At 37.8% G+C, this 25,873-nt stretch overlaps 1 protein-coding gene and 1 non-coding gene across 6 annotated transcripts in view; one reads left to right on the forward strand and one right to left on the reverse strand.

Moving 5' to 3' along the window:
• LOC138748491 (uncharacterized) overlaps window positions 1-25,873 on the reverse strand; it is an 83,429-nt gene that overhangs the window by 7,027 nt on the left and 50,529 nt on the right. For 3 of the 5 annotated variants that reach the window (XM_069908811.1, XM_069908809.1, XM_069908810.1), the window contains 12 exons: window positions 25,548-25,724; window positions 22,427-22,635; window positions 21,746-21,808; window positions 19,862-19,954; window positions 18,256-18,342; window positions 17,272-17,379; window positions 11,630-11,800; window positions 6,118-6,208; window positions 5,373-5,479; window positions 2,824-3,021; window positions 1,256-1,387; window positions 837-915 (listed from right to left, as the gene is read on the reverse strand). In XM_069908811.1, coding sequence (XP_069764912.1) covers window positions 837-915; window positions 1,256-1,387; window positions 2,824-3,021; window positions 5,373-5,479; window positions 6,118-6,208; window positions 11,630-11,800; window positions 17,272-17,379; window positions 18,256-18,342; window positions 19,862-19,954; window positions 21,746-21,808; window positions 22,427-22,635; window positions 25,548-25,614 — 1,405 coding nt within the window. In that variant the 5' untranslated portion in view covers window positions 25,615-25,724. Of the gene's footprint in view, window positions 1-836; window positions 916-1,255; window positions 1,388-2,823; window positions 3,022-5,372; window positions 5,480-6,117; window positions 6,209-11,629; window positions 11,801-17,271; window positions 17,380-17,584; window positions 17,681-18,255; window positions 18,343-19,861; window positions 19,955-21,745; window positions 21,809-22,426; window positions 22,636-25,547; window positions 25,725-25,873 lie in introns of those variants that run through there. The other 2 variants (XM_069908812.1, XM_069908813.1) reach the window with 2 other exon arrangements.
• Window positions 14,974-15,080, forward strand: LOC138749111 (U6 spliceosomal RNA). The gene has a single exon (XR_011348424.1). It is a non-coding gene; the product is annotated as a U6 spliceosomal RNA (small nuclear RNA).

Consider the following 25,873-nt stretch of genomic DNA (forward strand, 5'->3'; position numbering starts at 1 on the left):
TTCTGAATGGACAATGAACTATAGACATTACCTCACTTTGCCTTTTTCTTTCTCCTTCCTTTGCACTATTTTTATTTATTTTGAAATGTGGTTTATATCAATGTTTGCACTGTGACGCTGCCCCAAAACAACAAATTTCGTGACATGTTCATGACAATAAATCCTGATTCTGATTCATATGGGCCCTCTCTGTGATACATACTCCAGAGGGTTGGTTGTGTTCCAAGATTATATCATTTCCATTACTGCCAGTTTGGGGAATTGGGTTTGGGTATGGAGCTAAGTTTGGCACCCATGTAGGCACATTGAACCAAAAGTTCATAATTTCTTTGAAACTGTTGTGGTGGTGTTGCCATCAGGGTTATGACCAATAATTTTGGATATTTGCCACAGTTTTACATACAAGTTCCACAGCACTCACCCTATTACACAAAGACAACGAGGGTGAGAAAGAATTTCTGAGATAATTCTTCCATGCCTATTTATTTCAAACCTATTTCTGACACTCTTTGCTTTTGACTCCTGTCACTCTGTTTAACCTTGGCAAGCCACTTGTCTTTGTTTAGCACCTTTTGGCATATTTGCTATCATTGTGAGTCACTGCACAGATTAATCACATTTGTTAATCTCTTTCTATTAGTCAATTGACAGACATGACAAGGAAAACCTCCAGTGGTGGAGGCCTTTTGGCACGATAGGTAAAATATTATCTATAACTCCTGCACAGGTCTCAATGACCATGTGATTTGTCAGATTTAGGATCATTACTGGGCTAAAATTGCTATAGTACAGGAATGTACAATTGATAGAGCAGGAGACTTTGTTGACAGGCCTACCTGGCTGATTTGAATGAAGAACCTCAACTTGGATCCTGGTACTGATCACATCCCCTGATTCTTTGTCAGTTCCAACAAGCTGTATACACAAGTCAAACAAAATTTAGTAAAAACACATAGAAATGCTGGAGGAACTCAGCCAGTCTCGCAGAGTCCATAGGAGGTAAAAATACACATATTACCAAAATTTCAGGCCTGAGATCTTCTTCAAGGATTGGAACAAATTTAGAAAATAAAATTTAGTAACTTGTTTTGTAACAATGTATTAAAAGAACTGGAGGGAGAAAATGTTCTCTTCACTGAACTGCTTATCAATGTTAAAGAATTACAGACTTATGACCTAAAAATTACTTTAAAAGTGGCAGAGAAATAACTTTTCAAGTATTAGTTTTAGAGCTAAAGTTGGAGTCTACTCATACCTGTATCATGTATTTCTCCTGTGCGTGCAGTTGATCTGTTCGTGCAAGTAAGAGCCCTTCCTGTGTGACTTGGAACAGCTGTGTGTGATTGGACTGATGTGTCAGTCTGTAGACAATATTTGGATTTCTCCCCTGGGGTAACACATGGGTACAAGTCAGGAAATAAACATTCACACTGATAAAGAATGAAGATTTCATTTTTTTTCAATGCAGCCAAACCCATAATCAACTAATTGAACATGGAGTTGCAAAAATGTTTGGCTGTAAACATCTCTGACTACAGCCCCAATGGGATGATGGGTCATGATGAAGTATTTCAGCATTGAAATAAGTCAAGCTGGTAAGTCCATGATGATATATCTAAATATTCCAGCAGTTCAGGTGATGTGGTAAAAGGTTTATGGTCATATAATCCAGAATTGTAGGGTGTCAAAAACAAGATCATGGATCTATGATGAAGCATCTCAGTGATGTAATGTGTTAGGTGATAGGTGGACAATAAACTAATCGAAAGAACTATGATATAGATCCATGTAAGTATACTTAGTATTGGTTCAGGATAAGAAAGGTGAGGTATCTCGATGTAATCAGGAAAAATTTGTTCATAATCTGGTACGTTGGAGTTATAGGATGTTAAGTTCATTTCTTTTTTTACATTTTTAGAATCTTTACTGGTTTCTGCAGATGTTCTGTTAATCAGGCATTTTTTCATATCTCAATAGCTTTTGGTAGAAAAGAAAATTCTAGGCTTTATTCTTGTGATAAATTGATGGCCTCTCAATGCAACCTCTCCTACCAATGAAAAGTTATTTTACATTTATCATGTCCAAACTTCCCATATTTTTCAAATTCAGATGACTTTAACTTCCTTGTACCCTGCTTTCTCTTATCTCTCAGAACCATTCAAGTTTTGATCTCTGCTCTCACCTGAAAGACACAGTATGCTAGAGGAATAGTTTATGCTATCAAGCTTTCTATCATTTCAAGTGTCAGGATCAGATGACCACTGTATTTAAACACAAGACAAAATAAGCTAAACTTATACAACCTGTCCTACTACACAGTTCTAGTGAATCAATAGTTCCTTGAAGATCAGCATATATTTTCTGAGTTCGGATCAATAGTTTTAGACGTGAAATGGTAACTCTACTTCTTTCTCCACAAACGTTACCTGACCTGCTGAGTATTTCCAGTATTTTTAGTCCTTATATATTTACTGGATTGTGGAACCCAAACTGAATGCAATACTTCAGACTGGTTTTAGAGTTGAGAGAAACTCTGTGTCCAGTGGATATTTCCTGATTACATAGAGATACCTCACCTTTCTATTCATAATAGGCCAACTAGCCATTGTTCAGTGAGGTTGAACTTGATAAAGATTCTGTAAAACTTCCTCACTTAGTATATCAATCCCCTTGAGGTGAATATTGGATAGAAGATGCAGTTTTTGAAAACTGTCTTGTACATGTATCCTATAACAGAGGCAAATGCCCCATCTTAATATTTTGTTTCAATACTGACTCTATTGAGTAAAGATATACGGAAAATAAAGATGTAATATAACTCACATGCTTGAAATCCTGGTCTATTGCTTCTACCAGTAAGAGTTTATTGCCATAAGTAACTACTGGTGCAAGAAGGTTTGATTGCTCTTGAATAAATCCCTCATACTTGGTGTTAAACCGTGGCCGATAACGATTCCGGGCCAAAACACGAATCAACACTGTTGTCACTGTGTATTTCATGGGATCATCTGCTTGGAAGGCCTGGAAAGAAAGCAAATTAATACTGTCATAGTGGTCCTACAGTTCTTATATATATAAATATATATATAAATATATATATATATATATATATATTTATATATATATTTCCTTATTTGTACTGGGTCATTTAGATCAGGCTTGCAGAACTTTATTATGTTTATTATGGGAAATGCAAGCTTGATCCTTGAGCTAAGCCTGTTGATCTTTACATAGAATGTATGACACAGAAACAGATTATTTTGCCCACAATGACCATGACCTTGTTTATGCTGCACATGAGCTCCTCCCATGCTACTTCAACTGATCCCTTTCTCTCAATTACTTATCCTACATCCCTTTCAATAAATCTGTTCCCTGCACTTATGTTTGATAACAAGTTCCAATAGGCTAATTAAAGGGGATTCTTCCTGAATTCCTGATTGAACCAGCCATCTTGCCATGACCTTGTTTATGCTGCACATGAGCTCCTCCCATGCTACTTCAACACATCCCTTTCTCTCAATGACTTATCCAACATCTCTTTCAATAAATCTGTTCCCTGCACTTATGTTTGATAACAAGTTCCAATAGGCTAATTAAAGGGGGTTCCTCCTGAATTCCTTATTGAACCAGCCATCTTGCCTTGGACTCTCTGAGAAGTGGTACATCTATCAAATTCTTTTATAGCATCTAATTGGCTTTGCAGAAAAAAAGCCCTAGCCTGTTTATTCTATTCTGAAATTTCTAACTTTTATTTCTTATATCATCCATATACATCTTATTTGCATTTTCTCCATAGTTTCTCTAACTTGTTATTGTGAAGTTCATAGCTCAGAGCAGAATCCAAAGTTTGGTCTAACAACATTTGATACATTTACCGATGCTCTTCAAAGCAACAAATCTTAACCATAGTAAATAGGAAAATAAATCCATATTGTTCCTGCTTCTAATTACTACTCAGTGATTCTTGACAGCTAATCTTGACTTGGATTGCTTTTGTGATGAAATATCAACCAATGAGTGATAAAAAATGGGTTATTTACTGCTTGCAAAGCCAAACTGTGAGCATAGGAAGAAGAAACTGTGGCAAGTAATCTATTCATCGATAATACAAAGAAAGTACGCAAGGAGATAACACAGTAAACTGTATCTCACAATGCACTGGAGATCCTTTTGTTTGAAGCAGCAAGCTGATATGTGTGGCCTAGGAGAGCACCTGCCTTTGGGCTGAAGAGATTACAAGAGAAAACATTTTGATGCAAAATTCCAGTGCACCTTGAGGAGTGCACATGCTACAGCAACATCACATCAGTGGAGGGATTATATGTTTAAGGTGGTGGATGAGTGACAGACATAGAGACTGTTTTATCCTGAATCATGTCTGGCCATTGGAGCCTCAATATTTGTGTGTTTGATCAAGTTAACTCTCTTGTCAATGGTGCCCCACCCAGGATGTTATTGGACATGTCTCACAGTGGTGCAGCAGGTAGTTGTTGCATCCCAATGACATCCTCATTTGTTGATAATTGCTGCTGTAAATTAGCCCTAATATGGGATGGATGGAGGGAATATCAGAGGAGAGTTGATGGGCATGTAAGAGAGACTAGGTGACAGGGAAATAGTGGGGCAGTAGGATTGATTGATTTGCTCTGAGAGCCACATGATACAATAGGGCAAATGGCCTCCTTATGCCAAAAGAAATCCCTTGAAGGTAATGCAGTTGAAAGACAGGGAGCAGCAAATCAACTATTTTTGGAGATGGTCATTTCCCAGCTTTCGTAAGACATGAATCTTAACTCTCATTTATCAGTCTTGTTCATATATTTCTGTATGGTGGAATAGTTCACTACGCAATCCAAGAAGTTGCAAATGGAATTTGATTTGTGCAGTCGTCAGCAGACATTCTCACTTCTGATCTTATGATGGAAGGAAGATCATTGATAAAGAAGCTGTTCTGCCCTAGACCTGAAATGATTGACTTCCAGAAACACAAATGACTTCATGGTGATTCGAGCCAGGGAACAAGCTTGATTGTTATTGATTTCAGTGTCACTAGGTTTCCTTGAAGCCACACAAGAAAGGTGCTCCCTTGACGTCATGGATAGTTGCTCTCAACTCACTTCATCTCACTCACAAATTGAGCACTCTGTCCACATCTGAACCAAGGCCATGATGGATATGGAGTTGAGTTATCCTTGCAAATTCCAAACAGACCATGAATGAGCAGGGTGCAAGAAAATAGGTACCATTTAATAATATGGACAATCATACTTTGGATGGGTTATCCCACAGAAGAACACTTGGACATTTGTAGAAAGGACTCATTGCACATTTTCACATCTGTAAGTCTTGATTAATTATATTTTCTTTACCATGACAGTCAAAGAGAACAAGGGGGTCTTCAAAAAGCTCCGGACAGGCCACCTCATCATTATTGCTCCAGTAACATTGTTGACTTCAAATCTACCATTATCACCACCTAAAGAATAGAAGGAACCAGTGAGACCCAGCCCACACTTTCACTGACCTAATTTCATGACATGCATTGTGTGTGAACCCTAATTTTCCTGCTGCTCCCATTTTCAATCCCAAACTGTCATTGCCAGACCTCAGTTTCCCATTGAGATTGGACCTCAACTTCCATATTGCTGAACAGAGACCAGAGTCCATCCCAACTGCTAGGGTTTCAACTTGATACTCTTCTAAGCCAGACCCAGCTCACTTGTTGAGATTTTATCCAAGTTCCCCTATTGCTGGACCCCAAAACTACTTGCTGAGCTTGGACCCCTGTTGCCGGCCTAAAGTGTTCCCATCCCCAGAACTATGTTCTTCCACCAAGACCCAATGTCAGCACACATTCTGAAACATCTCAGCTTTACAATCAATTTTACACATTCGAGGTCTCCTCTTGATCCCACCCCTGCTCAGCAGAGTGATTACCCTGCTGTATCTCACCCAACCTCACCCAAAGACTGTCAGTTGTAGTACTTTCTATTACACTTGCTATCTTCCATTCTATTATCCCTTGAGATATTTTTCAGGTTTACTTCAAGAAAAGGTTGACTCAAGCAACAGAGAGTCCACTTGGACTAATATGTTTGCTTTTAGAATTCAGACCTGTGAGAATTGAGTAATAAACTGGTGTTTTAAGTCCCTTGTCTCCATCCTCTGCTAATAACGGCCCAGGGGAGAGCTTGAGAGCATGATACTGTAAAATTAAAAAAGGACAAATCAGCAAAGATATGAATGTTGTCAATATAATGTAACTGATCAATCTAAAGAATTGGATACTTCTCATATTATATTCTCATTGTTAGGTTAACTCCAGAATGTATGAGAGAGGTAAACTGCATTTACTACATCCTAATACATTACCTTAAACCCAACTTTGCAACAACGTCTCCTATTGCATCAGGGTGGCATTGTCTAGTTCCCATACCTATCTTTCTGTTGACTCTAAATGAGATCAGATAGTATGTTACTAAAAAATATGAATGTACATGCGGCTCCTTTCATAACCTCAGTATGTTCCAAAATCTTTTAGTGTCAACTAAATAATGTTTGAGAGGAGTCACGTGATGGAGTAGTGGCTGGTAGGATAAAACCAGCCCTCAACAGAAAAAAAGTCAAGAAAAGACAAAGCTCAACAAATATAAAATATAAGAAATATTAGATAAAGTTGCAGAGAAGAGAAAGAAGATGGCATCCAAGAAGGAAAAAGTTAAAACAACTGGAAAAAAAAGTCACCAGAAAAGAAAGAAGGCAGTGGCGAAGAGCGTCTGATCTCCGAGGTTGGTGCCAGCCCTGCGGAGTCACGACCCCCCCCTCCCCCCACCTCTCTGAGCCAAACAAAAGTGCACAATCAAAGGTAAAAGAAAACACCGACGGGAGGGGGCAACCACGGCACGACCAGTTGAGGGACGCCTGACACCAGGGCTCTCAGCTGGAAGATGAGGAAGGCGGCAGGAGAGGGAGTGAGGAACCAGATGAGGAAGAAAGTTGACGGGGTGAACGGCAAGAGGAGCAGTAGCAGGAGGCCTGACAGATGAACAGCCCAGGAAGGGAGGACCAACAGCAAGAGGGCCAGCAAGAAGAGGCCCGACAAAGTGATACAAGCAACTCATTAGGAAAATCAGAAGAGACACAGATACAAAGAAGTGAAGAAGAAGAAGACACAAACACAGGTACAGACACCGAAGAAGAGGAAGAAGACCAAAATCTTCACAGAGAAATAGAAGGTAAAACAGATGGATAGAATATAGATAAACCCTTTCTTGAAGAACAAATGAGAGCATTAAAAGAATGGTTGTCGTTAGAATTTAGTGCAATTAAAAGAAAAATGAAAAGAGCAGAAGATAAAATTCAAAGTTTAGAACTGGTCATGATAGAAATAGGGAAAAGAGTAGAAAATGTGGAAGAATGAGAAACAGCTGTAGAAATGGAAGTAAGTGACTTAAGAGGAAAATTGGAAAAAGTGACAAAAATTTAAAGAGACACAAGAGTTGTTATCTCAGAAAATTGATATGTTGGAAAATTAGAGTAGGCAAAACAACATAAAAATAGTGGGCCTGAAGGAGGGTGAAGAAGGCACAGACATGAAAGAATTTATAAAAGAATGGATCCTGAAGGTCCTGGGAACGACAGAAATGCAGGAAGAAATGGAAATAGAAAGGGCACACAGATCACTAGCTCTGAAACCGCAGATACATCAAAAACCAAGATCCATCTTAGTAAAAGTTTTGAGATGTACGACAAAAGAAAATCTACTGGAGCGGGCAAGGAATAAAATTAGAGAAGATAATAAACCATTGGAATACAAGAGTCAAAAAAATTACTGAAGAAAGAAAAAATAGATATAGCATTTGTGCAGGAAACGCATCTAACTGAAGTGGAACATAACAAATTAAAGAGAGAGTGGGTAGGACACGTAGCGGCAGCATCATATAATTCAAAAGCTAGAGGGGTAGCCATATTAGTTAACAAAAATGTACCAATCAAAATAGAGGAGGAAATAATAGATCCAGCAGGGAGGTATGTAATGATAAAATGTCAGATATACTCAGAATTTTGAAATTTGCTCAATACATATGCACCTAATGAGGAGGATCAAAAGTTTATGCAGGATATTTTTTTGAAGATTGAAGATACACAAGGGAATATATTGATAGGAGGGGATTTTAACCTTAAAAGACGAACAGTGGATAATGTCTGTAAACTTATTAATTTAATTCATACAGTTCAAGAAAATAAGAACCCAACAGTGGCTGTTGCTTTAGATGCAGAAAAAGCCTTTGACAGAGTAGAGTGGAACCATTTATTTAAAGTATTATAGAGGTTCAATCTACCAGAAAAAAATTAATTGGATTAAAATGTTGTATAATGGACCGTTGGTGAAGGTAACAGCAAATAGATATGTATCATGTATCAAGCCAATTTAAATTAAGTAGGTCAACTAGACAGGGATGTCCATTATCCCCCTCATTGTTCGCCTTAGCAATAGAACCTTTGGCAGAACTGATAAGAACAGAAAATAAAATAAAAGGGATAAAAATAAAGGAGGAGTATAAACTCAGCTTATTTGCAGATGATATCATAGTATACCTAACAGAACCAGAAATATCAATAAAAGAATTACATAAGAAATTGAAGGAATATGGAGAAATATCGGGGTACAAAATCAACGCAAATAAAAGTGAAATGATGCCAATGAATAACACGGATTATATAAAATTTAAAAAAGAATCACCATTTAAATGGCAAGCACAGGCAATCCAATACCTAGGGATCAGGTTAGATAATAACATATAACATAACATAACAATTACAACGTAAGCTACTTGCACAAACTAAATTATCAGCCACTAATAAAGAAATTGCAGGAAGACTTAGAACATTGGAAAGAATTACTGCTAACATTGATAGGGAGGTAAACTGCATTAAAATGAATGTTTTCCCAAGGATACAATATTTATTTCAATCGTTACCAATTCTCTTAACAGAAATTCCTTAATGAACTAAAGAGAATAATAAGGAAATTCTTGTGTAAAGTGGGGGGGGGGGGGGGGGTAAACCGAGGGTAGCGTTAGATAAATTAACAGAGGGGTATAACCAAGGTGGTTTGCAGTTACCAAACTTTAAAAATTATTATAGAGCTGCACAATTAAGTTATTTATCAGATTTTTACCAGACAAGGGAAAAACCAGACTGGACTAAGATAGAACTAGATAAAATAGGGGAGAAGGTACCGGAACATATACTTTATAAGTGGGATGAAAAGCTGGTACAATATAAAAGCTCACCAATATTGCATCATTTACTTAATATATGGAAGAAGATCCACTTAGAAAAGAAAAAAAACAAATGACCAAATACCAAAAATACCACTAATCCCTTTTACAATAGATAACCTTTCCTTCAGAGAATGGGAGAGAAAAGGAATCAAAAGAATAGAAAATTGTTTTTTGGGAAATAATTTATTGACATTTGAACAGTTGAAGTACAAATATGGAATAACTCATGGTACAATGTTTGCATATCATCAATTGAAAGCTTATTTAAAGGATAAATTGGGAAACAGACTGAGACTACCAGAAGGAAGCAGCTTTGAATATGTGATTACAGACACAATGATAATTAAAAGATTTATAACGAATATGTACATTAAGCTGCAAGATAAGGAAAATGATGAAATAAGCTATAAACCTAAACAAAAGTGGGAAAAGGATTTAAACATAAAGATTAAAAAATGAAGCATGGGAAAAGTTATGTTCTGGAACTATGACGAATACAATAAACACAAGATTACACATGATACAGTATAATTGGTTACACAGGTTATATGTCATGCCTCAAAAGTTAAAAGAATGGGATCCAACATTATCAGATAGATGTTTTCGCTGTAAGAAGGTAATGGGAACAACAATACATGCAATTTGGGCATGTACGAAAGTGAATATGTTTTGGGAAGATCTAAATCAGATATTAAATAAAATCACAAAAAATAACATACCAAAAAATCTAGAGATCTTTATTTTAAGTAACATAAGAAGTAAGGAATTAGGCCTAAAACTGAATAAAGCACAAAAAAGATTTATTATGATAGCCTTAGAAGTAGCAAAAAAATGTATAATGTCAACTTGGAAAATGGAAGAGAGCATGAGAATACAGCAATGATATATGGAAATGAATAAATGTATTCCACTGGAAAAAATAACATAATTTAAAAAATAAAGTCAAATTATTTGAACAAATTTTGGAACCATACATGGAACATAACAGAGAGGGCTTGCCTCGGAATTCCACCCCCTAAAATGATAAGAAAACGACTTGATTCAGTGTGTAAAAGTAGATTATCCATTTTTCTTGTTTATTTTTCATTGTGTGATGACATTGTTTTATGGTTTTAATGTATTGTTTATGTTGAATATTTATTGGTTTTGGAGGGGGGAGGGAGGGTAGGGGGGGAAAGGGAGAAAATGCCACTGTGTATATTTAATGAGAAACATTTTTATATATTTTGGTTGATATGGTTCATAGTGCAAAAAATAAAAAATAATTAAAAAAAACTAAATAATGTTTGACAGTGCAACATGTCTTTAGTATTGCTTTGGAAGGTCATCATAAACTTTGTGTACAGATCAATAAAATGGGTCTTGCATCTTCTATCCTCTGTATTATTACTTGAAAAATAAAAAAAGTGCATTTAACATGTGTGGGATCTGGGAGGACACATGTAAATCACTATATGCTATTAATGGATATTAATGAGCTGTGAAAATAGAAATCAAATGTACTTCTCAGAGGAAGAAATTAATGGCACAATTAGAGAACTAGAAATGCCCTCTTTTCTTCATTTGACCCCTTTTGTAATTAATATATTCCTAATGGGACTTTTCTCCTCTATTGATGGTTTCTTTAGCACCACCTTACACCAAACCACTGCAACCCAGCTATCTGGGATACCTCAATGTTCAAAGATTCCTTTTATTATACATAATAATAGATTAAAAATGTAATAGACATGAATCACTTCAACATTTGTCTACCATAAGGCATAACAGTGTTGCCACGAGCATTACCTGGTGCCCCTTACAATAGGAGAAATAGAAGCAAAAGAGAGTAGAGTTACTGAGTGTCTATGGAAAACCCATACAGAAAGCTGTTCTATTGTTGTTGATTTCCAGTACAAGACCTGTCTTGACCCACCCCACTTCTGCAGAACTGTAGTTCATCACCTGAAATGTCTGACTTCATGAAATATCCCCTCTCTTGTTTTCTCACATTTATTGGAAAGCAAACAGATTCTCAGCTTTTCAATTGGGTGATGCTTGATTGCCAATCAAAAGGATTTTTATCTTGTCTCCAACAATTTTATAGTTAATAAAAGAATTCAAAGAAAGTGAATACATTGTGAATACATCTTGTTTCTTGCCTTTTGATAGTACTGACCAGAAGACTAATTCCTGAAGTTCCATACAAGCTGTCTGACTGCCCTAAGCCCTCCCCATCCTGGGAGAGACAACAAGGAAACTATGCTACAATCAAGGTTATTTTGGACTGGAAGTTCTTATAATCCTAGGAAGAGTTCAAAAATTCATAATTTCTCCCACTTTCATGATCTCCCTCTTACCGGTAGCTTTGTTTCCGTGACATTTCCTGTGTAGATTGGATTGATGCAGATTCTGATCTTCCTATGTATCAGGAAGTCGCATGGAAGAAATCTTGGATATTGATCATCCCCATCCAATACATTAATGGTCATCTTTGCCGTTGTGTTGTATCTCTCCTTGGTATTAACTTCCTGTGTGAAAGATTACAGTTAGGATGGAAATGAAAATATTTACTTTATTCGGATCCAATTAGCTACATTCTGTGAGACCAACTGTAATTCCATTGTGGATAAAGTTCTTCTATGGAACACATTAAAAGCATATTAGAGAGGTCAAATAATTAGGAATGCCTCTAGAATTAAAAGAGAGTATACAAGGGAGGTGGAAGAATTTGAAAAGGAGACTATAGTTTTGGACAGGACCTTCAATGAGTGGGCTCTGAGGATAAACATAGACTGTTAATTAATAAAAAAACTCAAGTATAATACAATATATACATATAAAATGGAAAAAATGATAACAAGAATACCATGAGCTAGGGAAAACAGCCCACAAGGTCCTCTCCTGGCAGTGAAAACAAAACATGCCTCCAGATCAATAAATGTGATTAAGCTAGACTTGGACAGGATCTCTTACAAATCAGAGGAAATAAATGAAGCTTTTAAGCAATTTTATGTTAATTTATATAAATCTCAATTGGTGGGAGATTTGAATAAAATTGAGTTTCCTATCACTATTGGATCTCCCAAATTTGAATTTGGAAGAAAGGGAGGGGTTAAAAGCTCCCTTTACTAAAATTGAGATAGAGGAAGCATTGGCCTCCTTGAAAATTATTAAATCCCCAGGAGAGGATGGATTTCCACTGGAATTTTATAAATAATTTAAAGATTTATTACTATGTCTGTTTATGGAGGTATTAGGTCATGCAGTAGTGACCCACACACTCCTGGAGTCCTTTTTCAACAGCAGGTATTACAGTAAAAAGATAGGGATCCATTGAAACCGTCATCTTATAGGTCCATATCACTTTTGAATATGGACTATAAGATTATTTCCAAAACCTTAGCAAATAGATTGGCATCTTATTTGCTTAAATTAAAATGTTGATCAAGATGCAGTTAACTCATTACAAATATCGCAGTCTAAATTGGATGATTTGGGGATTATATTGGGTTATAAAGTCAATTGGAACAAGAGCGGTTATGCCACTTACGGCTCGGAATTATGAACAAGTTAAGAGAAATTCTCAATTTAATTGATTGCTCATTGTGATTAAATATTTAAGTATTAAGGTAGGTAACAACCTGCAGAATTTATATGTGGAATTATCTTCCCTTGCTTTGGAAAATTGAGGATGATCTTAATAATGGGTGACATTCCCAATAAGTTTGTTGGAAGGGTCAACTGTATTAAAATGAATGTGCTGCCTAGAGTACAAAATTTTTTGTCAAAATTTGTCTGTTCCTATACTTCAGAAATTTTTTCAAAGCCACAATAAATTCATCAGGAAATTTCTGTGGAAAGGTAAATTAACTTGGAATTATGAATTGGGAGGTCAAATTGGAGTTGCCTAAGGCTGGTGAGAAGATAGCAGATGTAGTGACTACTTTTCTATTTTCTTGTTGTCGCTTAGAGAACTAAGTGCGAGTCCAGTCTGTGATGCTTCTCTCTCATTCCAAAGACTTTATTTTGTAGACACACATTTCTAGCAATTGAAGACATTGGTAAATAATCTTCAAACTATAGCAATATTACATAGGTAAACAATTGAAGATGATCTACAAAAAAATAGCAACTGGCACTCACCCTTCTTCAATGATGAATAACCAAATTAAAACTAATTCTATAATCACACCCCTCATGCACACTGATAGCAAGTATAAAGACATATTTTAACCCTTACAATACCAGATGTACATTTTGGCTCCTACATCTCAAATAATAATTGCATACATAAAGAAAATCAAAATGTTAAATTTAATTAAAGATCGTGCAATAAAATAGCAGTATAGTGGTAACATAAAATAATAAGATAAAAGTCAACCAGGCTTTTCTGCCTCTAGCAGAAGTCAGAGCTTGTTAATCAGATGGTTCAGAAAGCCATTCTTAGTCAGGATTTGAACCTGACATAGAAGCCTTTTCTTGTCAACAACGGTCTCAAGAATTCTTCCAGTTAACCAAGTGTATTGGGGTGCCGAATCATTGATAATAATCACTATGTCCCCAGTCGTGAAGTTACGTTTGATTGTAGTCCATTTCTGTTGCTCATGTAGCTGGGAAAGATATTCTGCCTTTAAGGAGGAGAAGATGATTAGGGGGAAGTGGCCTTTAAGGAGGAGAAGATGATTAGGGGGAAATGGCCTTTAAGGAAGAGAAGATGACTAGGGGGAAGTGGCCTTTAAGGAGGAGAAGATGACAAGGGGGGAAGTGGCCTTTAAGGAGAAGATGATTAGGGGGAAGTGCTTCAAAATTGTGTGAATCATTAGAAGCCTTTATGACTGAATGATTATTAAGAATAGCCTCCACACATAAAACAGTGTGAAGACCCACATCATCAAGGTTCTATCTGTTAGGATGGAATTGAGAACCTTCCTCACCGATCTAATCAATCTTTCCCACGGTGTGAAGTAGTAGGGGGATTAAGAATCCAGTTAGTTCCCTTCTGCCTTAGTGCATTATGAATCTGAGCTTGATTCCAGTTGTCAATCACCTTCTTCAGTTCGTGTTGAGTCCCCACAAAATTGGTACCATTGTCTAATTGTAGTTCCTTCACCTGACCATGTCTGGCAAAAAAATGTCAAAGGGCAATGATAAAAGAGCTTGTCGTGATGTTGCTATTTCGATATGAATTGCTCTCATAGTTAAAATGTGAAAATAACACCATAGCGTTTTACAATACTTCTTTCACGTTTTACTTCAAAAGGTCCAAAATAATCTATTCCAACATATGTGAATGGAGGTTCATTAGGAGTGACTCTATCAAAAGGCAAATCTGCCATTTGTTATTGACCAGGACAGGCATTCCTACGTCGTCAAATAACGCATTTTGATACAATTTTCCTGATTAACATAGTAGGCTGGTCTATGGTATTCCATATTTTTGGTGTAGTTTGGATAACGTATGATTGTATCCACAATGACCTACCTCTTCATGAATATGTCAAAGTATTAGATCAGAAATATGAACATTTTTATCTAGTATAATAGGATGTTTCATCTCTTCTGGCATTGGTGAGTTACTAAGTCATCCACCAACTCTTAATATCCCATCATTCAGAATGGGATTAAGGTCACGAATATGGCTGGCCCTTTTAATATTCATTCCCTTTTTCAAACTTGAGATCTCATCAATAAATTCTTTTCTGTGCTCACTTCGGCAGCACATATACTAAAATTGGAACGATACAGAGAAAATTAGCATGGCCCCTGCGCAAGGGTGACACGCAAATACATGAAGTGTTCCATATATTTAAAAAAATTAATAAAAAGTAAATTTTTTCTTTGGCAAAAACAGATTATTTCAGTTTCAGCATTAGCTAGCTCTTCAACTGTGAGACCTTTGTTTTCCTGAGTCTCAAGATTACTTGTCTCCTTTTGTGACAAATCTCTCTTTCAGGAAAGTCAGTCTTGAATTGCTGTTCCCACAGCTCATCAAGTTTAATAACTGATATTCTGTTAACACTTGTAGCTAATTGATCCTGATCATAATTATTTATTCCTTTTAAAGATTCAATAAATGTCCAACCAAGCCTAGATTTGACAGTGTAAGGTCCATTTCCATCACTCCTTATTACCTTTAATGGTTCCAAAGCCATTTGAGCCAAATCAATAACCCTATTTCAGAGTTAATTTTGGGAAGAAGAACATTTCTCAGAAGTCTCCACTGATCAGTGTTATTTTGATGTGGGATGTTTCCTTTGTGCACAGGCATAGTCTCTTGAGTGTATATGTCCGAAAGATCCCAATAATCATTGCTATTCATACCAGCAATCTCTAGGCCAGAAACAATGTTGATTTCTACAACCTTCTCTCGATACATGGTTCTTAGCAGAATCTTTGACTTTCTTCCCTGCAGATTGAACGTTTTCATTAGCTTTTCTGTGCAAAATGATGCAGTGGTACCTGGGTCTGGGGAAGTTAGAAGATGCAAGACCTAAAATGACGCTTTCGAAATAGCAATTAAAATTGGTTAAGCTCGCTTTAGCAGTGGTCAGGAAATGAATAGCAGTTATTTGGAAATCTGATTCCCAACAAGGTTTAGCCCATTGGAAGACAGAAATCACTTATAACCTCAGAAACAGGTATGATGCATTTTCAAGAATACATCAGGGTAAATCTTTATTGATTCCCCCCTCCTGTCTCTTCTCCCTGGTGCTTGGAGTGCTAAGGACTCTAGGTAAGTCAGCTTATTTGTCCCTTGATGGGAGTGGAGTTTATCCTAGGTGAAACCAATCTTTTCTTGCTCTCTTCTTACGTTTTGTTCTTTTCTTTTTTCTTGGGGGGGGGTGGGAGGGTTCCTCTTGTTCTTTTTCTCTATTATCTTTTCTCCCTTTGATTCAACATGGACATTGAATTTGCATTTTTGTAGTATTATTGTAATTTTTCTTTCTTTATAATAATTGAATCACATACTGACCTTTTTTCTCACTTTCTTTAATATTAACATGAGGATCGATGTTAGTATTATTTTGTTAATATTATTGATATTGATGTTTTCCTTTTTGATTATTCTTCATTTTGACTGCATGTTGATTGAAAATTCTTAAAATATTCAAAAAAAAGAAAATGTTTCAGAGCTTAAGATCAGAGGTGGAGAAGGTGAGCAAATTTAGGTTCTTGGGAGTCACTATCTCAGAGGATCTTTCCTGGACCCAACACACCAATGGCATCATTAAGAAAGCACATCAGTGCCTCTACTTCCTCATGAGTTTGCAGGGGCTTGGTATGACACCCAAAACCCTGGCAAATTTTTACGCAAGTGTGATGGAAAGTGTGCTGACTAGCTGCATCTTGGTCTGGTATGGGAACACCAATACCTCTGAGTGTAAAGCCCTCTAATAGAAAGTGGACACAGCCTAGGACATCACAGGGAAAATCCTCCCCACTATTGAGTACATCTACAGGGAAGACAGACAGGGGTTGGAGGGCAGCAGCAATCATCAAAGACCCACACCACCCAGCACACGCTCTGTTCTCGCTGCTGCCATCAGGTTCAGAAACAGCTGCTAGCCCTTCACCATCAGACTCCTCAATGATGAACTCTATCAGAGACTCATTTAATGACTCTTACCTGTGCATTTTATCGATTTTCTTTTGTACTCTCTCTATTGTAGTTTGTTTACATTCATTATCTGTTTACAGTTCTTTCTTTGTTTACATGTTTACACTGTGTACAGTTTATTTTTTGGACCACCAGTTAGTGGTAATTCTGCTGCACCCGCAGGAAAAAGGAATCTCAAGGTTGTATATGATGTCATGTATGTGTTCTGACAATAAATCTGAAGATGGTTAGTATGGTTTAGTCAGGAGAGACATGATTTCAGGAAGAAACTATAGATATAACTCCACAAGGTCAATGCTCTACTGGGGCTGACTGTTCATTAGCAAGCTGCAGGCATAATCTCATGAGAACAAAAATAAAATGGTAGATGAGTTTTCATACCATGGCATAAACCAGCAGATTCAAATCTTTCTTGATCTCATAATCAAGGCTTTGGGCCAGTAGGACTTTTCCACTGCTTGGCAAGTCAATTTTGAAGAATTCTGCATCCTTTTGTAACACAAAGGTAGAAATCAATAAAATGAAAGAATCTCTCATTCATCAACAGGAAAGGAGTCAGAGAAAACATGCTCATTAGATTCCCAAATTGCTGGCTTCTAAACTCTATCTTGTTTTCCTTTTCCATTGAAACATTCTTATCACTGTTCTCTTTATTTTCCCTTTTCTATCTTCATGACAGTGTTCCAGTTTCTACCTTGCAATCCATTGGGATTTTTTTGAGCCTTGTTAATGATGCTCCTGCTATATGACCCAAGGGTAGACCCATCTTCTGAATGCATCCTTTGCTCCTGGGATCTGAAGCAACCTCACATACTTTCTTTTAAATCTTCATTATTACCTCATAATGCTTACAAGCCCCAGGAGCTCATTGCACATTTAAAGATTATCCTACCATTAAAGGGATAAGCAATTTGATTAAGGAAAGAAAGAAATTGAAGTGGGATTGCCATCCTTAGTAAATAGTAGATTAACAGGAGATAATAGTGGATATTCTCAGTCATGAAAGTTTTGGTAGAGTAAATAGCATAAGTTGTTGGTAGCATGTGAGGTAGATTTGAGATAGTTCCCAAAGCAACTCGAGAGATCAAGAACCAGAGAAAATTTTTAGATTATGATGGATAGTAAAGCAAGCGGAATAGTAACTTCCAAAAGGGGATTCAATAAATAATTGAAAATGAAATGCGAGTAAAGTGGGAGGAATGATGTGAATTGGCTAACCCTGTACTAGAGTTACCATGGGCAATAGTCGTGAAGAAAGGCCAATGGCCTTCTGCAGTTATTGATTCCAAATCACTTTTACACCCATATTGGTATTTACTTTCAAGACATTTAAGTTGATCTCAATTGATGTAAACTTTTACCTACCAATGTTCTGTCAATCACATAGACAAGGCTATCACCATCCTTATCGTATGACTGCAATGTGAAGAGAACCTTGCCAACTGGTGTTAGCTGTGTGAGGGAGAGTGCAAGGAGAAACAAAAACACATTTTAAAGATGATTAAAGGAAATAATAAACCTGCATACTTGGAATACAGAATTTTTTTTTAAATGATGGAAATACTCTGCAGACCTGAAATATTAACTCTGCTTTTCTTCTCGCTGATGGTCTGATCTACATATTTCCAGAATTTTCTGTTCTTATTTTAGATTTCACAGAAATTTAAACAAAAAATGCAATTATATTGTGTACTTTACAACTTCAGGATATTCCAAGTGCAATAAAGAACTTTTTGAAATGGGGTGTGCAATGTGATCATGACCAGATCACCTGTTTCATTTACTCTCACTGAGAGGTAAATATTGGCTACGACATCAAGGACAACTCCCACACTATAACTCCAATAATGTGATGGCATCTTTTATAACCACCTGAGAGGGTAAATGGATCCTTGGTTTAACACTTACCTGAAGGATGGCACTCTCTCAATGCTGCACTAGAAAGTTAGTCCAAACTACAGGTGCCTAACCTTTTGTCTGGGATCGTTGGGACTGGACACCTTCCATTGTTTGGAATCTTTCAGATTTTGGAATCATTTTGATTTTGGTCCCTTTAAGCAAATGCCTCGCTCCTAGCCCCTGCCATCCATCCCCCCCAGCAGTCTGTCACACCCCCCAACACTGACCATCCATCTCTCCCCCCTCACCTCTGTCTGTCCTCCCTGCCCTCCCCCCCCCTCACCCAGGGCTGGTGCCATACTATTTTGCACCCTAGGCAGGGCTAAGCATGGGGGTTGGGGGTGGGGGGTGGGGGGAGGGTGCTGCCAGTTTGACGTGCGCCGTACAGGAGGCTCCCAACCAGCGTGTTGGTCAGGTGGAGGTCGGAGGCAATAGGGTGGTCTGGGAGCTCGGCCAAAAAGGCAGCCAACATCAGTTGCTTGGAGCCAGAGGTCAAACTCAGGCTAGACAAAGAGATGCAGAGCTGCAGAGCTGCAGGAGGAATGGGCCATTGGGGAGACGGAACTGAGCGCCGGTGGCTTTCAGGCACTCCGCAAGCTCTTCGGGCTGGCTCTCAGGCACACCCTCATAGTATAGCGCCATCCATCATTTCCCCTCCCCCCCCAATCTAACTCCCAATACAGCAGCAGGGGTGCAATGCTGCTGAGCCCAGAAGTTATGGAGCGGTTCCAGCTGCATGGGGGAATATGGGTAAGGAAGACAGCCATTGCTCCTGCATTGTGCCAGCTGCTGCGTGCTTCTCTCTCACTGGGTGATGGGGGCTGAGAGTCACCTTTCCACCAAAAGTAAAAGAGTATGTCCATGGGGGCAAGGATGGGGATAATGGGGACGGATGGGGAGGGGGGGGTCTCCCTCTGAAAACTGAGAATTTATTATGGGAAATTAATGTTACTTACATGTAATATCATCTACCAAAAAAGTGCCAGTTTTTGGAGGTTGCCAGTGTTCAGGATCCCGGATAAACCTGTATTTTTCTGTAATGAGCAAGACAACAGACAGGCAGCTTCCTTACCTCACTGATGTTGAGTGGTTGAATACTTTCTTCAAGAAAAACTGGTGAGTTATCATTTTCGTTAAGGACTTGCACCATTAACCTGTGATGGATCTGAAAAAATACAGAAACATTCACTAACTCTTTCATTTATCAATAAAACACCATCATCTGAATGAATTTCACTGCAAGTTTCTCCCATTTTCCTCCATTGTCTGCTTTTTGATCTATTCAAATTTTCAATTGTGGAGATTGGAAACATCCTAGCTGATGGGGTGTAGAAACTAGTTCAATTGTGAAATAAAGTTGGGCAAGTGAAAGAGGGCCAAGAAGTTGCAGGTTTGTGGACAAAATGCAGGCATGCATACGAAGAAATATCGATCTTACTAAGAACCAACACAAGTTAAATGCCTTGCTTCTGGTTCTATGATTCCAAGACATACAAGTCAGGATGTATGCCCCTTTAAGATTGATTTAAATAAAAAGAAAGAAGATGAGATGATATGTTTTAATTTCTTTTTAAAAAGATTGAGGATAAAAAGTCCAAGACAGGCAGACGGATGGAGCTAATGAGGTGGATCGTGTAGTGGATAGTGTATTGGGCAAGACATTACAAAAGAGAGGAGGAGACAGTCAGAAGTGAATTGACAATGAAAACAACAGGAAATCATACAATATGGCCATTCAGCTGATTCATTGGAAGCCCTAATTAGTTAATCATATTTCACCTGTTTTCTCAAAATCATTGCCTATGTTTCCTTTATGAATGATTATCCCATTCCTCTGTGTCCAATACCCTTTCACCTACTGCATTCTAGTGAAATTATGCATTAAAGAAAAAAATTCCTAATTTCCACTCTGATTCTTCACCTAATTGCTCTCTGTCCTATCCAATCAATTGTATTTTTAATTACTCCAAGTGGAACTATATTCCATGGTCTAGTCAATAATCATGTCATCAATTAGGACTAATAGAGCCAGTACCAATTCGGAAGGTCAGACTAGTGGAAAATGGGTTGATTCTACAGACCTAACTTAACTAAATTCCTGATTGTAGTCACCAACCTGGAAGAGGGTAGGAAGATCAAAGGGAATAGCAACCTTCACTTGATTCTAGTGCAGATGTTTGTGACATGGGAAGACCTTACTCCAAGACAAAGGGATGCATTACTTTTCAGATAAGAAACAACAAGGAATAAAGAAACACATGTGCATATGTTAGGGAAACTGAAATGAAAGATTATTATGATTCAATAGTTAGTAATTAATTTAATTGAAAATCACACTCCCTTATTCAAAAAGAATGGTCAGAATCTGAATTTACTTTGTTAGGGAGTAAATCAAATGTTTTAAATAGGTGTATTTATTGGCAAGCTGGGGAAACACACAAGAGGGAAAGAATGTAGTTAAATGGGAGGAGATAGATGGAGATAGAAATGCTAATGTGGACTATTTGAACATTAAGACAAGCTGATTTGCTGTAGTTCATACATCAGCTGCAACAGAATTCCAAACAATGTAAAAAGAAGCTGAAAATTCCCACCAGATCTAATCATGTTCATGACTTGTATTTACAAGTTGGTAACAAGTATCCAGAACATCACTGTTTCCAACTAATGAATTATTCAGAAATAGCTGAATGGAGAGATGGCCAAGGTATCTATTGCCTATTTTATAAACACTGCTTGCTGATGTCAAACTGGAATGTTTAGTTCAGGACCATCATTGGCTTGGAAGAGAAGGATATAAATTGCTCTTCATGTCGAGGTCAAGTTAAAACCCATGAAACTGAGAAATGCCAGGATTCCTAACTAAATCATAGCTCATATCAATTATTTTATTTAGATCCACATATACAGAAATACATTGGACTAAATTAATATACATTAGCAGTCATCCATGTACCTGAGCTGAAGAAACAAGATCAGTGCAGATGATCGTGGCAAAGAGAAGGGGTGCGGTCAGTAGCTATTAAAGAAACACAATGTTAGGGTGAGAAGTCACAATCAGTCACCAAAGTCATTCATCTACTGTTCTACAGTCCACGGGTACAAATTTCACGTGCCCCATTCTCAAAAACGTAACCATTAGTCCCTATCAGGAGGCCTAATCCCAACTGAAAGTTGAGTTGCAGGGTAACTTCAGTAAATTTCTCACTCAATATTTTTTTAAAGTGTATTTGTTCTTGAGATGTGAGAACTATTGCTAAGGCCATCATGTAATTCCCGTCACCAAATATTGTTGAGATTATTGTTGCCTCTTTAAATTGCTGTAGTCCATGTGAAGTATGTCTTTGGCACTGTACAGTGTTCAGGCATTCCAAGATATTAATCGAATCACACTGAATGAAATTTCATACTTTTAAATCAGAAACTGATGCAAATAGTCAACAGGGTGGATAGTATAGTGAAAGGAAAATCTAAATGTGTCCAGTTGCTATCCTTTCATTAGTTCTGAAGAAAAGTCACCCTTCTCTCTTTAAGTTAAGATGCTGTGTGAGTTAGACTGATGTGACTGGTTGGGGCTTGGAGACCTTGCCCTCATAGCTTTATAATGTGCTGCTGGGAAAGCTTCCCTTATCTGTACCTCTCGATCCAAAGGTGTGGTTGGCAGCACATTCAATTTGATGACCTTCTCTTCCATACGAAACCACTTCAAATCAGTTCCTGTCAGATTCAAGTAAATTTCTCCAGAGAGCAGGTTGCCATTCACAGTGAGGTTTGCAATGTATGTTCCATCTGGACTATTCTCTCGAATATCAACAGTAAGATCATGCCCTCCAGAGCACGGATCACCTGACACAAATCACAAGGAAATAATCCATCATTTCACATTACAGCATTAAGCCATTTGGTCCCAAACTGCAGGGAGACCTAGTGGCCAGTGATAGATGAAGTATGTTGACAGTAACTTGAGTGAGGTTAATGAGGTGATTGTCATTGGAAAGTGGCAGTGGCCCCTGCAATTACTATGTTTGAGTATTGCATAATATGACAATAGTGCTGTCAGAGAAGTCGAAGCTTCTTTCTGGAGGGAGAACAGTTCTGTACACAATATTCCATTGCAGTCTCACTGTGGCCATCCATAAATGGAGTAAGATGTCTTCAGTTTTGAGCTCAAATCTTCCAGCAATCTTCCAGGTTAACATATTGTTTGCCTTCCTTGAACCTTTCAATCTATCACCATTTAAAAATGCTCTGCATTTCTATGTTTTCTTCCAAAATGTATCATATCAAATTTTAAGTATTCTTTCATGGTCACTTATTCCTCTCTGTGTCCCATTGACATTTCTCTACATCCTCCCCACAGCTCCACCCTGCCACCCGGCATGGATGTATGCAGCAGTCCCTGTGGGCACTGGGCCATTCATTTTTTTTGGAAAATTTTTATTTTGCCAAGAGTCTGGGTTTTTTTTGGATCATCTCATTTAGCATATAAAGAAAAGTGACATTGGAAGGAATGCTTCACAAATGGTTACGGCAAGCCCACTGGGCAACCAGTATGTTTTTCACTGTAGAAGTAAGCTTACAAACTATGGTAGTTAAAAAGTCACATTTATGATGAATATTTGTCCCATGACAATGAGTTTTTAGAGACTATTCAGTGGATGTGCATCTCCTTTGGAAAATTGCAGCACCATTCTTCAAATATGTTTTATAAATTTATTCAATTTTTTGGATCTAGGCATCACCAGCAAACTCAATTTTTACTACCCATCCTTGTTGGACCTTGAGAAGATGGCAGTGAGCTGCAAATTTGTTGGTGAGGGTGTTTTCACTGAGGGTAGGTGAAATACAAATCAGAGGATATGGGTTAAGGGTGAAAGGGAAGAAATTTAGGGGGAACTTCTTCACACAGAGAGTGGTGGGAGTGTGGAGAGAGATGCCATCTGAAGTGGTGAATGCAGACTCAATTTTAACATTTAAGAAGAATTTGGACAAGTACATGGATGGGAGAAGTATGGAGGGCCATGGACTGGATGCAAGTCAGTCAGGCAGGAAAATGGCTAGAAGGGCCAAAGGGACTTGTTCCTGTGCCATAATGTTCTATGGTTCTATGTAGATAAATAAAAATTGGTGCAAAGATTCTAGGGCAAAGACTGTGTGGCCAGGCACAATTCAAATGCTATCTACAATTTTTTTTGATGACATCATGGTTGTCGGCAGAATCACAGGCAGCAATGAGGAAGCATACATCAACGAGATACATCAGCTAGTTGAGTGGTGTCACAACAACAACCTTGCATTCAACATTAGCAAAACCAAGGAGATGATTGTGGATATCAGAAGGAAATCAGGAGAACATGATCCAGTCCTCATCAAGGGGTCAGCAGTGGAGAAGGACAAGAACTTCAAATTCCTGGGTGTCAACATCTCTGAGGATCTGTTCTGGAGCCTCCATATTGAATCATCAAGAAGGCTTGCCATCATCTATACTCTGTGAAGAGTTTAACAAGATTCAGTATGTGACTGAAGACTCTCAAAAACTTCTACAGATGTACCATGGAAAGCATTCTGGCTGGTTGCATCACTGCCTGGTATGGAGGTGCCTTTGCTCAGGACAACCCCACAGAGGGTTGTTAACTCGGCCTGTGACATAATGGGCACCAATCTTCACTCCATCAAGGACATGTACAAGAGGCAGTATCTTAAGAAAGCAGCCTCTTTCCTCAGGCACCCACACCCAGGCCATGCCCTCTTCACTCTGCTATGAGCAATTTACACTACCTTACTTTGTCTTTTTAAAATTTATTTTGTAATGTGGTTTATATAAATGTTTGTACTGTGACGCTGCCTCAAAACAACAAATTTTGTGACATGTTCATGACAATAAATTCTGATTCTAATTCTTAGTACTACTAGTTGATGGACACTGGTGAGAAATCATTTGTTTTAAGACCTAACTAGACAGCATTGAGAGAAGTTCATATCACACCACACTAAACTTTGGAAAGAATATATTGGTTGAAATAGATTGCACTGCAAAGTCACTGGAATGTTAGCAAGACTGAAAAGTTTACATTAAGAGAAGATACAGTATTTCATAAAGCAGGTATGGTATCCCCAGAAGGTAGATGGGTAACTTAGGAGAGGAATTAGACAATATTTCTTCATGCAGAGGAAGTGAAGATCAATGGCTGCTAAATATCATGAGCATTTCAATATCTGTTTACAAGACATGTTTATGAAAGGAGATGGAAGTACAACAGCTGATTGGAGTTAAGGTATAGATCCAATATCTCACTGGATGGTGGAATGGGTTCAATGCACTATAGAACCTGCTCATGGTCCAGCCTATCCTATTGGTCAGGGTAACATTTGAAGGCAGGTTCATCAAGTAAAAAAACCACATTTAGATACTTTATGAACTTGCCATTTGTAACTTTAACCATCCTTCCAACACCCAAGGTCTTCAAAATAGATTTCAAAAGTTGTCTGCTATCCCAGATGGAAAAGATTCTATGATATATTTTAAAGTCTTCGACTATCCTGGACAATGCTTATCCTTCAACCTCTATCACTAAACAGGTGACCTGGTCACATTATCATCTATTTGCAGTATTACCCTGCACAAATTGTTGCTACATTTTCAGTGTTACAATAGAGACCTCTATTGATCTCACTGGAGTGACAAAATCCACTGTATAAATGCAGAAGCTTTCCCTTTTCAAACATTGTAAGTGAAGCAGTGAGCAAGCCACTGTTACCTTCTGTAAAGACTGGACCAAGCCTGGCAAGTAACAGGCCCACCACTAACATCTGTGGCTTCGGCATAGTGTTCTGGTCCACGGGTTAGTGATGGAAGTGCGACAGAGAATGGGGATCCTTTGTTGCTCTCTTAGAATCACTGCCAAAGTTGAACTCACACACTCACACACCTCTATCTGTAAAAGGATAATTAAAAGAGCATTTCTCTAAAATATTTCTGTGGGATAAAGAAGGTAAAACATTTCAAACTGATAACTCAATCCATATATATGTATATGCTTTCTTGTAGATTAACAATAACTACCATAGATGTTTATGACTCATG

The sequence above is a fragment of the Narcine bancroftii genome, chromosome 13 (genome assembly GCF_036971445.1).
Source record: "Narcine bancroftii isolate sNarBan1 chromosome 13, sNarBan1.hap1, whole genome shotgun sequence".
Classification (NCBI taxonomy): domain Eukaryota; kingdom Metazoa; phylum Chordata; class Chondrichthyes; order Torpediniformes; family Narcinidae; genus Narcine; species Narcine bancroftii.